This window comes from Hyaena hyaena, unplaced genomic scaffold (assembly GCF_003009895.1).
Source record: "Hyaena hyaena isolate Hyena2069 unplaced genomic scaffold, ASM300989v1 scaffold_82, whole genome shotgun sequence".
Classification (NCBI taxonomy): Eukaryota; Metazoa; Chordata; class Mammalia; order Carnivora; family Hyaenidae; genus Hyaena; species Hyaena hyaena.
In genome coordinates, this window is record NW_024080713.1 from 1,726,841 (window position 1) to 1,741,161 (window position 14,321).

Genomic DNA, 14,321 nt, shown 5'->3' on the forward strand with positions numbered 1-14,321 from the left:
TTGTGGGTCTGCCATTATGGGTCTCGCGCCGGCTCTAAAAGACACTGGTGGTGGAGGTGCTGCCATTTGCCACCATGATCATCATCTCTGTGAACGTCTTCGGTCCCTTCACTCTCTAGCTGCCTTACGGAGGCTGAGTCACGTTAGGAGAAGCAATCAGCATTTTAGACAGGGCCCCAGGGCTAGTCCTGGGGTGAGCAGTGAGCAGGAAATGAGGTCAGAAACACCGCAGAATTGGGATGCTCACGGCACAGGAGGAACCAGGTTTGGGAACAAGCACGAAGACTTGGAGTGTTCAGACGGGAGCACGGGCAGGCTAGAAAATCTTCTAGCTGGAGGGAGGCCAAGAGGCTCCCCGATGGGCCGCACTTGGGGGCACACCCTTACCTTCCCAAGACTGGTGCTTTCCCGTGAGCTCCTCCGTATCTCCCGAAGCTGACCACCCCCACTGAAGGGGAGACCCTCAGATCCCCCTTCCATTTGGAAATCCCTGTCGTCCCTGTCTGCTTTCTGTCTGATCAGCTGCCCCTCTGTGCTCCGGGTCCTATGAGCCTGTCTCTGAGGCTCTAGCCCCACCGTGTGCCGCCCACCTCGCTGGAATCTGCAATGTCATCCCCTTTCCTATTTATCTACACCCTCTGGGCCCTTGACTGCAGAAAGTTCCCTCCTCCCTGCTATTTCCTCAAGCTACGCTCCCTTTGAATCTCCACAGCACTCTGCTACTTTTTACGGGACCGATACTCCATTTTGTGTTATGATTTGTACATGTCTTTTTTTTTTTTTTAAATATTTTTTTATTTATTTCTAGGAGAGAGAGACAGCGTGAGCAGGGGAGGGTCAGAGAGAGAGGGAGTCACAGACCGAAACAGGCTCCAGGCTCTGAGCTGGCAGTCAGCACAGAGCCCGACGCGGGGCTCGAACCCACAAACCGCAAGATCATGACCTGAGCGAAAGTAGGACACTTAACTGACTAAGCCACCCAGGCGCCCGATTTGTACATGTCTTATCTTGCTTATTACCCTGCAAACCTCCTGAGGACACGGACTGCCTGCCTTATTTACGTAACACTTGCTGTTCCTAGCATGATATCTCACACTGGTGGGGCCAATAAATATTTACTGTGTTAGATTTTATGGTAATTCTGATTTTTAAGAACGTGTAATCCTATTTCCTCTCCGTTTTTCTCACTCCAAAACGTAGTCACAATAATGTGATCACATTATACTGTGGTTTCTCTATAAATAAAACAGCTATGGGGCTCTGTCTTACCCTACTCAGACTCAAAGACACTTTCCTGTCTTCTTGGGTCTTGAAACATTTTTTCAAGGCCAGAGTCATTTGATCTCTCCAGAAAACACGGTCGTCTCATTCTGTGAGTTTCCTGTCACAACTGCCGGCCGCCCTCACCCTTCGCGGTTACTCTCTGGCCTCGCACTACAGCTTCCCGCGTTTGGTGTGACGTCTCAGGCAGGCCCCTGCCTTGTTCGCTTCACGAAGCTCTGGTCCTCGATGGCCACCGTCACTATTGGTGGCTGGTCCTCCCACGCGCACCTGCCCATGGGCTCGTTCCCCACCCTCCCCTAGGTCTGTCTCAACTGACTGACAACAAGGCCCTTACGCGCTGCCAAGAATTTCAGTTCTGTTTCTCTCTGGGGCTTTGGGGACGACGGCGGAAGCAGTGTGCGCTGCGGCTCGGCGCTGTGCTCAGCCCTGGCAGCCGTCTGATTGGTGGGGAGGCCGCTCTCTCATCCTGCTTTTCCTTAGACAGCCTATTCAATTCTCCCCTGAGCACATATGTGGAGATTCTGTGTCAATTCAAATCTCATACTTCAAAAACGATAGTCCAATCTAGTTGATTGTCAGATTCTTAAATTGCTTTTTCTGTTTCCTGGTGGCAGCAGAGGGCTGTGTGGGGCTGCTCGGCCCGTTTTATGGCCAACGCTATAAACGCCTGGACAGGCTGCTCTGGGCTGGGAGAAACCTTTCTCTTTGTGATGGGACCAGCTGAGCCCACCATACTCCTGGGCTGGGGGGCGCGGGGTGCCGAGGGGGACGGAGTATGACTCAACTTGAGGGCTGTTATCAAAAAGGGAAACTGAGGTCCGTCCCGGAACAGGTAGGTGGGGAGTGAAGCACTGTGCCCGGTCTCCCCTGTGCAAGCCCCCCCCCCCCCCCCCCCCCCCCCCCCCCCCCCCCGCCCTCCAAAGTGCTCTACTCTCTTCTAAGGCACACCGCAGACCAGGCTGAGACGTTAAGAAGGGAAAGAGGATACTGGAATGAGACGTATACTCGCTCTATCATGAGACCGAAAACAAAATACTGAGTTCATTATGAAGACAGGAAGGGGATGGCCTGGGCAGGAATAGCTATAGTAAGAATGTTTTAATTAGCCTATCTGTACGTTTGGTAATGATCTCAAGTGTGGGAATTTATTATTTAATCAAGAAGATTGGGGATTACTAATTAGTGACATTGTTTCCAATCAGGAATGAATAACTGGGGCCTCATTGTGAACGTGAAGCTCCGCATCAGGTGGCGGTGCACGTGCTGACCAGCAGCGCCGGGCTGGGCGGTGACAGGCCTCCCTTCCTCAACTCCTGGTCCCAGGGGGAGAGGCCAGCGGGTGGGAGTCGGGGTTGTGAGCCTTTCCGATCTACAAGGCCCGGAGGCCCCTGGGGGTGCAGAAGACCAGGGGACTGACTGTTCCAGGGGGGCTAGTTCCCGGGGCTCATCAGGCAGCCCAAGTACAAACCGCACTCTGCTGAAGTCTGGTTGGAAAATTCAGAAAAAGCAGCTTTGGTGCCAGGGTTAATAGTCTTGCAAATATAATAAATATTCCTTTCCCCTTCCCAGGAAGCATACAGAGAGTAAAATGAGTTCTTACTACTTTGGAATAAACAGTAATGCTCTCTGGGTGAAGAGCCAACTGGCAGCTTGAAAGATTGGGTTAATCAGACACAGAGAAATTTCTGATTAATTGGACAATTATTTCGAATTCTGAGAGAGCCAAGGCGATGCTAGAGAAATATCCTGACCAACTGGGAATAAATTCAACAGCCCAAGGCAGAGATGTTTAAGCTTACACAGGAGTTGAAATACACTGGCATTGTGCACACAATTGGTCTCAAGTCCCCCAACGTATAGGGACCGTAACTATTTTTCACGACCAAAGGGCTTCAGAATTCTTTTGGCGTTGAACAATTAGGGAAAATCTGTTTGATATTCCCTTGAAATCACTTCAGGATTCTAGGACACGGCAAGGCCAAACCTGAGGGGCCAGGAGCGAGAGCTCGTCACATCTGATGATGGACCGCGTGGGGCCCTGGCGCCCGGCGCGCCCCCTGCCCTGCCCTTCCTGCGCGTCTGAAGGCGGCACCGCCTCACCTGGTGGGCGCGTGCTTCTGCTCCTCCTCCTCGTCCGTGTCGCTGCTGATGGTGATGACGCTGACCGTGGGGCTGGGGGTGTCGGGAATGACAATCGTCTGGCGCTGCCGCTCCCTGGTGGTGCTGGACGCCCCGTCGCCCCACCCGCACGTGACGGAGGAGCTGCAGGCGGGACTGCTGTGCACCAGGGCGCAGCGGGGCGGCGTGTTCTCCTTGACGCGCTTGGACCGCTGAGGGGAGCTGATGGCCTGCGAGGAGGACACCTCACAGGTGGAGACGTTCCTGTAACGACAAAGCCACGCACGCTCACGGGGGAAGGTCAGGCCCAGCGGCTCCTCCCGAGGTCCGGAAACACCGGCTCTGCCCAGATCTCCATTGAAAAGTTGGAGGCTCGGGGCACTCAGGTGTCTTCTGTAATTGCAACAGCGGCTGCCTCTTCAGCTCGCTCTCTCGGTTACTTGCTACCCAGATGGCCTCCTCGGGGCTCTGGTTGGGTGCCGTGTGCCTGTTCCCAAAAGGACAAAGGGATCATCCCAGGCTTTAAGGAGAGGGAGATGGCCTCTCAAGGACAGGGCTGGTCTGTGGGCGCAGGTGCAGGGCCCGGGGCCTCAGGGCTGTCTGCTCCCCTGCAGCCCGGTCTTCAGGGTCAAGGCCTGGCTTCCTGAGCTCCATCTGGTCATTCTCTGGTGTCCTTGCTAACGGCTGTTCTGTCGCTCATGAAACGACAACACTCATGTCTTTCGACACCAGAGCCTCATAGCAAGTTTACCAGTCTGTTTGAACTGTAACAAAAAACTGGGCAAAATGCAAGAGGAAAAGGTGTGATTAAATAGGGTAGGGACCTTTTAATCTTGAGTTTTTGATCGACTTGAAATTCCTTATCAAATTAGCAAATGTGGTTTCTGGTAACTTTGGAGGAAAAATACCTTACCTTTCCCCTTCCCTACTGACCTCTGCTGATCCTGGTCGTACTTGTGCAGGGAGAGGCCAAAGAAACTTTTTAAGACCCTGGTAAGTCCTTAGAGGTTCTAGCACCTTCTAGCTAAAAGGCAGGAAGACGAAAATAATTCTGTAGGTGTATTTGTGTATTTAATTTTCTGTCTAGCTGGTGTCAGATATGTTGCTTGTTCCTTTCCGGAGGCGGGCACTAAGTTTTACTGATAAGATTGGTCCAATGTTTGTAGTTAGCGTAAACCTATAGATTTGTTACTGCTACCATGTTACACTTTTGAGATTATGTTTTCACTACTCCAGCAGTTAAAATATCTCTACTTGGCATTGTGGAAAGAAAAGGGAGCCTGGCTGCACCGCCCAACAAGGGAGAGCCTTCTGTTTTGCCTAAGGCATTGGTCTTAAAATTAGGCAAATACAAAACTTTCAGTATAATTATATCGATATTAAGATGCACGGGCAATAAGCCTTTAGAAAGCCAGCTGGGTGGTGAGCTGGCAACAGGGAGGGACTTATCAACAGGCTGGGAGGCTAAAGAGTTCTTACTGCCCCTGCTCGACAAGGTGAGTCATGAGGATGCTGAGATCAGCACAGGGTCAGACTGGTATTCCGCATGACCACCCCCACGGCTGGGCATGACAGAGCAAAGGATTGAGATAGTGGCCTCCGTTGCCACCCAGTCTAATAATGACATGGGTGTACTGTCACGGGGCTGCGGTAGATCTGAGATGGATTTCCGTGGGTTGTCAGAAACACCCAAATAAGGAATCTTGAAGAATGACAACTCAAAGGAAGTCAGCTCTTGGGTTAACCTTCAAAGGAGAATAAAAAAAAAGGCAGGCCTAATTTCTGGTCCCTGGTTGAATGAGGAAGTAGAAAACCAAAATTCACTAGGCATTTTATGTATTGGACTTATTTCTCTTGATTAACCTATGCCAGAGAAGCAATTAAGTGCCTCCAAAAGCAGTGTCGCTGGAGAAAGATATAGAAGCACTTCTGCAGCCACACAATTTTGATCGTATATATAGTTTTTAACTTGGAGAGTTCTTGTTATTTTTTTTTAAGTCAAGTTTATTGAGGTATAATTTACATACAGTAGAGGTCACCCTGTGGGAGTTTTGACAAGTGTACATGCTGCCTCTGCTAATCCAGAGAACTGTTTCATCACCCTGAGAAGTTCCCTCACGCTCCTTCCCTGTCAATCCCCTCCTCACCTGCCCAGTAGTCTCTGGCAACGCCTGATCTAGTTTTGCCTTTCCAAAATGCCATATAAATGGGATCACGCGGTATGTGGCCTTGACTCTGCCTTGATTTTTAAGAGTTAATTGAGATGAGGCTGAATCGAAAGGGAATGAGTAAGCTCATTCTGCTGGCAATGTCTAGGATGAACCAAAATTATTGGTTATATTTCAGGAAACAGCTAAATGAGCTACATTTGACCTTAGATCCTAAAGAAAGCACATTTTGGGGGCGCTTGGGTGGCTCGGTCAGTTCAGCGTCCAACTCTTGGTTTTGGCTCCGATCATGACCTCAGTTTGAGAGCTAGAGCCCAGCGTCCAGCTCCGTGCTGACAGTGTCGAGCCTGCTTGGTATTCTGTCTTTCCCTCTCTCTCTGGCCCTCCTCTGCTTGCTCTGTCAATCTCTCAAAAAATAAATTAAAAAAAAAATTCAAAGAAAGCTCATTTCTCTATTTTTTTTAAAACCATAAAACCATTATTATGATTTCCAAAGTGCGACTTCAGAGGTGAGTCTGAGTATTTTATACGGAAGTGGAAGGGCACAGAACGGCTCAAGACCCGGGCACTGAACACTGTAATTCCAGGCCACCTCCCCGGGGGTGCAGGCAGGGCAGGGAAGAGAAGCCACAGGTAAGTGCCCCCTTCAAACTCTAGCGCTATCCATGGGGTAAAGCATAGTCTGCCAGCCACTCCCCATCGCATGCCTGGGATTCAGAGCATATGCTGGTATTCCTGAAGGCTAAGAGTTTCTTTAACTTCCGGGTGTGCCTGGGTGGCTCAGTCGGTTAAGCGCCCGTCTTCTGGTTTTGGTTTAGATCATGGTATCCCAGTTTGAGCTTCAAGCCCCCCAATGGGCTCTGCACCCAGTGTGGTGCCTGCTTGGGATTTTCTCTCCCTCTCTCTGCCCCTCCCCTAGGCATGCTCTCTCACTTAAAATAGGTTTAAAGAAAAAAGATAAAGACTTGCTTTAACTTCCAGTCTTCTGAGGTTTCTCGCCTCAAGGGCGCCTCTCACCACCTACCTCGCAGAGGACTGGTGCTGCTTACTCTTCCGGGAGGAGGTGGTGCTGGTTGGCTGCTGCCGCATCACGTGGGCCACGCCTACATTTAAGGGCTGGGCTGCTGGAAGGGTCACATGACCGGTCAATAGCGCCGGCTGCTGCATGATGGGATTGTAATGGCTGCCGTGGGTGTGCGTGTTCCTGAATGCGAGAGGGGAGAAACAAGGCTCTTTACTGGTTTTATAAATATGGAGCTTCTTTTTAAGATAAAGCTTCCTCCCCAGTTAAAAACCAAATTAAAACTAAAAGTTGGTTCTCACTAGCTCACGGGGTTGTTGAAGAGATGAGCTCATCAGGTAAGTCTCCCAGTGCGGTGAAGTTTAAGTGCTGTTCTGAAGGAGTGGGCGACAACACAATTTGTTGGTGCGTGAGAAGGAGGTCGTTTCGAGTGGGAAGGATTGCCAAGTTGCAAGTTCAGCTTAAGTTCTGGGGAGAGGAGATAAATATCCCCTCTACCGTTTAAAGTCCCTAAATAGGTGATTGCCCTGTGCGTTTTATTTTAGAATTTACCAGTGCCTTTAATGGGTTATTGCACTCTGAGGTTGGGTATACCATTTTATAAATGAGGAACTGTGGTTTCTGTTAAAATAACGTTGGAGACGAGGAGTTGTAGGTTTCTGCTGTTTGGAAGTGTTAACATTCTTTTGAATTCTTTCCGGGGCCAGCACAATGCTCAGGCATGTAGCAGCTGATCAATTAATTACATGCTTGCTGAATGAACAATTAGATTAACTGAAGGTTGACAAGATGTGAATGGAACTTGGTACTAAGTCAGAGTTAATAAGAGACACCTATTCGTAGAAGTACTGCTGGCAGCTATTATCCTGAAAGTCGGTTCTCTTTGAAAGTGCTTATGATCTGCGTGTATGGAGCTCAAAGCGTTGTTTTCCCACCGAAATATTAAAAGTGGTGATTAATTCAGAGACTTGCCCGTCAAAGCCTGTTTATCACACAATAAAATTAAAAGTTAAAGGAGACTTCATTTGAATTTTAAAAATATTACAAAATTCATCTTTGCAACTTGGGGAAAAGGATGAATAAGGAAAAGAAAAGAAGTAGACAGGTACTTGTGTAGAGATTTTCATAGAGTCTTGGACATTTACATTTAGAAACTGACATTATGGCTTCTTTTACTCGGTTGTTGCTACTTCTTCTAGGGACATGGCATTCTTTTTCCTTTGATACAAGCCTAGCATCAGCCCCTCTCTCTTTGGTTTATTGGCCATGACTGTGGGTGTTCTTTGGCCCACACACAAAATGGAGAAGAGATTGGAAGGAGTGTTGTCTGTAAGTGTTCTCTGTGGTAACCAGGTAATAGCTGAGGAGGGAGGAGGAATGAGAAAATCTGTATGAGTGAGTGAGTTTTGCTGAAATTAAATGAGCTATAAATGCTGAGCGACAAAGGAAAAAAGTAGCACAGCTTATGTGTGGTCTTTTAGGAGAAAAGGGGGTGAGAAAAAAACCCAACTGGTCAAATAGCTTTCCACTTGGTCGCTGTTCCTAATGAGCTGTAGAGGGAAGGCAGTCTTACTGAGCGTGAACCAGCATGAATGGGGGAAGGGAAGATCACAGATTTATTTACTGCCTGTCGTGTCCCAGGTGCTAGTATAATACGTGTTAAATACAGCTCAAGTGCTTTGTAGTTTATCTTCATTTAACCCCCCCAGCAGCTCTAGGAGGTAGTCATTATTATCCCCACTTTCCTGAGGAAGAAACTGAGGCTCATAAAGGCTAGGTAACTTGCCCCGGGTCACGCAGAACCAGAATTGAGCCCACTTTTACCTTGTATGAAAGTGCCTCCAATGAGTGGGGGTGGACTTGGGGTGTTGGCAGTGGGAAGTGAGTGGGGCTGCAGGGAAGAGCCTGTGTCCTCTCTTTTTTGTCCCAGTCAGAAAATTAAAATGGAGGAAAACAGGAAGCTTCATTTGACACCTGACCTGGGCTTCTGTCTCCACCCCTCTTTTGTTTTACTGAGAGCTCTTCATTCACAGTAGCCTTTTAGATCCAAAGAGGAATTGCGAGGAGGCTCTATGGTCGGTATGGAGACCGTCAGAAGGTGGAGGGATGCCCGGGTGTTTGGGCTGCACGACAGAGCCCAGAGGGCCTTGGGAAGCTGAACACCTCGGGGACTGGCACCGGTGGGGGGCAGCGCCGTGGTGCTGGGGTGGAGGGGGTGGGGAGCACAAGGAGACGTGGAAAGTGGCCATGAGAACAAGGGGACAAGGTGCTGGTGAGGAAGTCAGTGCGTAGGATGGGGGGGGGGTTCTGGAAACAGACACAGGGCTCTGGTGTGCTGGTGGCTGTCAGCTGCGTGTCTCTGGGGGCTGTGGAAAATGGACTTTGATCCATCAGCTGTGACTATTAACTGAAGAGACACATTGCGCAAACATGCCAGAGTTTTCCATTCCAAGTAAACCCCATTCTGTCAAGCTTTCCCCTGAGAGGTCAGGTACAACTCCAGTGTGCCCATGTCTCAAAACACCTTGAGAACACTTTCTAGAATTGTGTAGGGGCCTCAGGGACTCTCTTCTGCATTCTTTCACTGCTGACACCTCTTTGTTTTCTGGGAGTGGAATTCAATTCTGAGAAACAAACCAGAATCACCCAGAGGCAGGTCCCTGAATCACACTGGCGACCAAATGATGTAACTGATTTTGGGATCAAAAAGGACAAGTGATCATAAAGTAATGAAGCTGGTTTTCTTATGTCCTGGTACGTTTATTTAAAACTTCACCCTCAAGGGGCGCCTGGGTGGCTCAGTCGGTTGACCGTCCGACTTTGGCTCAGGTCATGATCTCATGGTTTGTGTGTTTGAGCCCCGCATCGGGCTCTGTGCTGACGGCTCAGAGCCTGCAGCCTGTTTCGGATTCTCTGTCTCCCTCTCTCTCTGACCGTCCCCTGCTCATGCTGACTCTCTCTCAGAAATAAATAAAAAAATAAAAATAAATAAAACTTCACCCTCATTACACTGTAGTTGTATTCCACCGAATCCTCTGTTTAATTTCAAAAGTTCCCTAGAAACCAGACAGTTCACAAGGCAGGCCCGCCCGGCAGCTCTCGGGTGAGCAGCGGACGTGCTTCCCGTCCCAGACACGCCTGCTTTCCCGCTTACCTCCAGTCGGCCAACTGCTGGGTGCCTGCCATGGTCTCGGGGATCACAGTCGCGTGCTGCACCGACGTGTGGGTGGCCACTCCGGCCAGCTGCTGCCATGCAGGGGGTAGCAGGATTTGCTGGGTCCCACTTGGCCAGGCCTGCTGCAGAACACAGGACACGTGCCAGCAACATGTTCGTTAATCATGGAACCAGTCTGCACGAGGCAGGCCCTTATTCTGTGCCCTGGGTTGTGCGGGACCCTGTAACGGGTGCGCAAGTGGAGTGGTCTTCGGCCTCAAAAACTAAGTTAAGGGGAGATAAAATTCGCATCCGTGAACTACCTAGAAGATGGTTAAGTACTGGGCAAGGAGTCGTATGGAAGGGATTTATTCGTGTGGAAGAATGATTTTTTTATACTCTGCTCTAAGAACAGTGCTCAAAGTTTCTGAAAGTTCACATATTGATTCGTTCTGGCACACAAGAGACAGAGAGAGCTGAATTAGACCATACAAGGGTGACTTTTTGCCCTCAAGAAGCTTTCCATCTAATATCCTTTAACATTTTGGCTTTTGTTTTTTAGAGTCTAGACCTCCAACTTGTGTTATCTTCTGAATCTAAGTAAACATAATTCTTTATTTTTAATTTAAAGATTTATTTATTTTAAAGAGAGAGAGAGAGTGTGTGCACAAGTGCGGGAGAGGGGCAGAGGGAGAGGGAGCGTGAATCTTAAGCAGGCTCCATGCTTGATCCCATGACCCTGGGGTCATGACCACCGCCGAAATCAAGAGTCAGATGCTCAGCTGACTGAACCACCCAGGCACCGCTAAGTTAACATAATTCTGAGATCACCAAATGTCCGGTACGCGCCCATATCTGAGAGCAAGTCAGTGAGCATGAAATAAAATTCTTAGCTGGGACTGTATGTAAGCTTAACTGAGAATTACCTTGACCCCTCAAAGCAAAAATGAGATATAGTTAGAGGGTCATAGCTGGGTTCAACATAAATATTAAGCTTTTTCTAAGAAGTCTAAAATGAACTGTCCTGATTTTCTTTAAAAGGCTCACTGTGGTGGGGGTGGGGGATCGGGTGTATGTGGTGTTCTCTGCTGTCTATACTCAGTCCCTCTCCTGCTTGCCTTTAGTTATTAAGTCATTCAGACTGAACATAGCCGTCCATAGTTGGACACTTAAAGGAACACCACTAAGGTAAAAAACTTCTCGGGCAGGTCAAGAATTTAAAGATTTAGATCTTAGTTATATCTCATTCTTTCCACTGGGCTGGATATCGCTAACATTGGGTGATTTGTGGAATATAGTACTCCACAAACTGTACCTTTAAAAAGAAATTTTTTTTTAATGTTTATTTATTTTGAGAGAGAGAAGGACAGAATGCAAGTGGGAGAGGGGCAGAGAGAGAAGGAGATACACAATCGGAAGCAGGCTCCAGGCTCTGAGCTGTCAGCACAGAGCCTGACGCAGGGCTCAAACTCATGGACCGCGAGATCATGACCTGACCTGAAGTCAGATGCTTAACTGACTGAGCCACCCAGGTGACCCACTTTTTTTTTTTTTTCTTTTAATTGCATCTTTATTATGTGTGTTTTGGCTCACATGTACAAACAAACACTTTTGGAAATGAATCACAAACTTGAGTCAAAGCGTTATAAAAGGTGATGTGTATAAGAATGATAAAAGCACATTTTAGATCTGAGTGGATGGCTCACCTGGTCCATCTGTCTGATGGGTCATATGAGGCCCAGTGAGATCTCATACCTTTTCTACATTGCCTGTTTGCTTACTTATCTGTTCTGATACAGGCAAAAAGCTTAGGGACAACAGTTCATACTTAATGCTTAATATTAAGTAAGTGCTTAATAAATGTTTGCTGGTAAAATAAAAGAGGGAGAGCTCATGATTGTGTGTGTGCTGTGGGGGCAGGGTGGGTTCGGGGGCTAAGTCTTCAACTGTCAAGGTAGGAAGTCCAGTGATAACCAAAATGGAAATATCAGTAAAAAGCAGGTTAAGCACGCTATTTAGAAATTTGGGAGTTAAATAACAAAACAAGAGTTGGGGGGCTTGTGTGGCTCAGACTCAGCGTCTGATACTTGGTTTCAGCTCAGGGCATGATCTCACAGTTCGTGAGTTCAAGCCCCACATCGGGCTCTGCACTGACAATGCAGAGCCTGCTTGGGATTCTCTCTCCCTCTCTTTCTGCCCCTCCTGCACAGACACTCTCTCTCTCCCCCTCTCAAAATAAATAAATAAACTTTAAAAACAAACAAAAGAGTTTAAAAATTATTTTGGGGAAGTGGAAATTGGGGATGGGATAGAGCGGGAGACTACTATTTTCTAATAAGTTTGTGGACTCATTTAACGTTAAAAATTAAGTATATGTATTATTTTGAAAAAATGTTAAACTCAAATATAACTTCCCTAAAGTTATATAGCTGGTAAGTGGCGGGACAGGCAGTGAAATTCCAGAGCCCACGCTCTCACCAGCATTCTAGCTCACTTTATGCTGAGGATACTCAGAAATGACGGCTCTATTCAGGATCAGGGCTGGTGGTAAATGCATAAAAGTCACATGAAAAAGTGTTCCTTACTCATTAACAATCCAGGCACCAAGCAAGACAGAAGCAGACAGCAAGACAGAATGGCTGGAGACACTGGTGGCTGAAAATGTTTCCAGGAGAGGCAGTGAATGAGAAGCATTCAAGTTTTGTAATTTGGATAGTTGCAAAAGTTCCAGCCAACTGCTTGTCCTCAGGGAAACAGTCAAAAGGATTCAGGTGCTAGGGCCAGAAGCATGCATAGACCTCCTTCGAAAGGCTGGGGTCTACAAGGACCTCCACATCTTGGGGCGCTCTGAATTTCTGTTCCAGCCTTGCTAGGCCAAGGGGGTTTTGGGTCTTGCCACTCAAAAGGTGAGTTAAATTCAATACTGTGTCAGTCAGGAGCTGAATTTTCCATCTCTCTGCCTTTACTCATTTATCCACGATCTGATGGTGGTCAAGGTGCGAGCGCAGGCCTGAGGCATGGGGTGACAGAGGGGACAGCCCCCTGTGGGCAGTACTGGCAAGGATGTCCGTAAAGATCACTCCCACATCCCGGAAATAAGAGGGTGTGATTTTACTCTGGCCTTCCAGGCACACATGCTTGGGGCACCCCCGGAAACACTGCTTCCCTTTGAAGGACGTGGTGCGGCTGGAAGGTGGGGAGGAAAAGGCAAAGCAAACAGAACAAAAGACTCCATCCCTAAACCTTCACAAATAAAAACCTGAAAAGGTTTAAATATTTGTAAAAAGAATGATGCCCACTTTTTGGCTTACGTTTAAAGTTCAGAATAATATTTGGGGTGCCTCTGCCTGATCCCTAGAAGTTTACCCAGAGAAACAGGAAGGCGCTAGTTTAAATGTTTGGTTATTGCTCTTTTATAGGCACCACATTAGTTTTATAAGTTGGCTTACTTTGGTCTTTAGAAGGGACTATTTAAAATTTTTTTTTAATGTTTTATTTCTGAGAGAGAGAGACACACACACACACAGCATTAGCAAGGGAGGGTCAGAGAGAGCGGGAGATACAGAATCCGAAACAGGCTCCAGGCTCTGAGCTAGCTGTCAGCACAGAGCCTGACGTGGAGCTTGAACCCACAAACTGTGAGATCATGACCTGAGCCGAAGTCGGACGCTTAACCGACTGAGCCACCCAGGCGCCCTTGAGGGGACTATTTAAAAATACCTAAGAGAGAGCTCTACCCTTACACTAACACACTGGCATAGGTTAAGTGACAAACAGAGAAAGAAAAAGCAGCCAACAGGCAGAAAGACACAACGTGATCCTGGAGAGAGCACAGCGTTGTTTTCACCTAATACAAGAAATCTTTGCATGTGGAGGCTCACTGGTGTACAGTGTCCTTTTTAATGGCTATGTGGCGTTCCATTTTGTGCACACATCCATTTATTTAACAGATCTCCTACTGACGGACATTCAGACTGCTTCCAGCAGTTCCGTTATAAACACTGTCGTAACTAAAATCTTTGCACGTGTAATTTTTATTCCCTCTCCTGATTACAGCTTTGGGTTAAGTCCGCTTGGAGATTTATAACACTCCAGGGACTCTTTTTCAAGTGGTCAGAAAGATAAGCTGTTCCCTGCTATGATTAAAGGACAAACAAATTCAGAAATGCTGAGCCTGTTAGTTTTCACCAAACTGAACAACGGAGAAAGCCTAGGTTAGCTAAGAAGAATGCTAATTATTGTTTCAGAAATAATCTCTGGCTTACGAGGGTTAAGTGTGCCAATGAGAAAAGATCTGCAAATACATGTGAGTTCTACAGGTTTGTGCCCACAGAGGAGGAGCTCCGGGGGACTGGTCTGGGTTTTTGCCACTCAGATAAAGTGCGAACAAGTTATGTTGCCCCTGGAGTGAGCCTATGGTTCCTTCTCTTGATCGTTCGTGGCCTTTTCCAAACTCCCTACTATGAAACTGTGCAAGGGAAAGGAAGCCATGAGGACCAGTGAGGGAGGGAAGAAAAGACTTGCTTTAAATATAGGAGATTCTCTGCGTATAAATTTTCAGCAACAAAATTTGGTG

At 47.7% G+C, this 14,321-nt stretch overlaps 1 protein-coding gene across 5 annotated transcripts in view; it reads right to left on the reverse strand.

Annotated features, from left to right (window-relative positions):
• HIPK2 (homeodomain interacting protein kinase 2) overlaps nucleotides 1-14,321 on the reverse strand; it is a 176,660-nt gene that overhangs the window by 16,882 nt on the left and 145,457 nt on the right. For 3 of the 5 annotated variants that reach the window (XM_039233991.1, XM_039233988.1, XM_039233986.1), the window contains 3 exons: nucleotides 9,746-9,888; nucleotides 6,595-6,774; nucleotides 3,385-3,666 (listed from right to left, as the gene is read on the reverse strand). In XM_039233991.1, coding sequence (XP_039089922.1) covers nucleotides 3,385-3,666; nucleotides 6,595-6,774; nucleotides 9,746-9,888 — 605 coding nt within the window. The remainder of the gene's footprint in view (nucleotides 1-3,384; nucleotides 3,667-6,594; nucleotides 6,775-9,745; nucleotides 9,889-14,321) is intronic. The other 2 variants (XM_039233989.1, XM_039233987.1) reach the window with 1 other exon arrangement.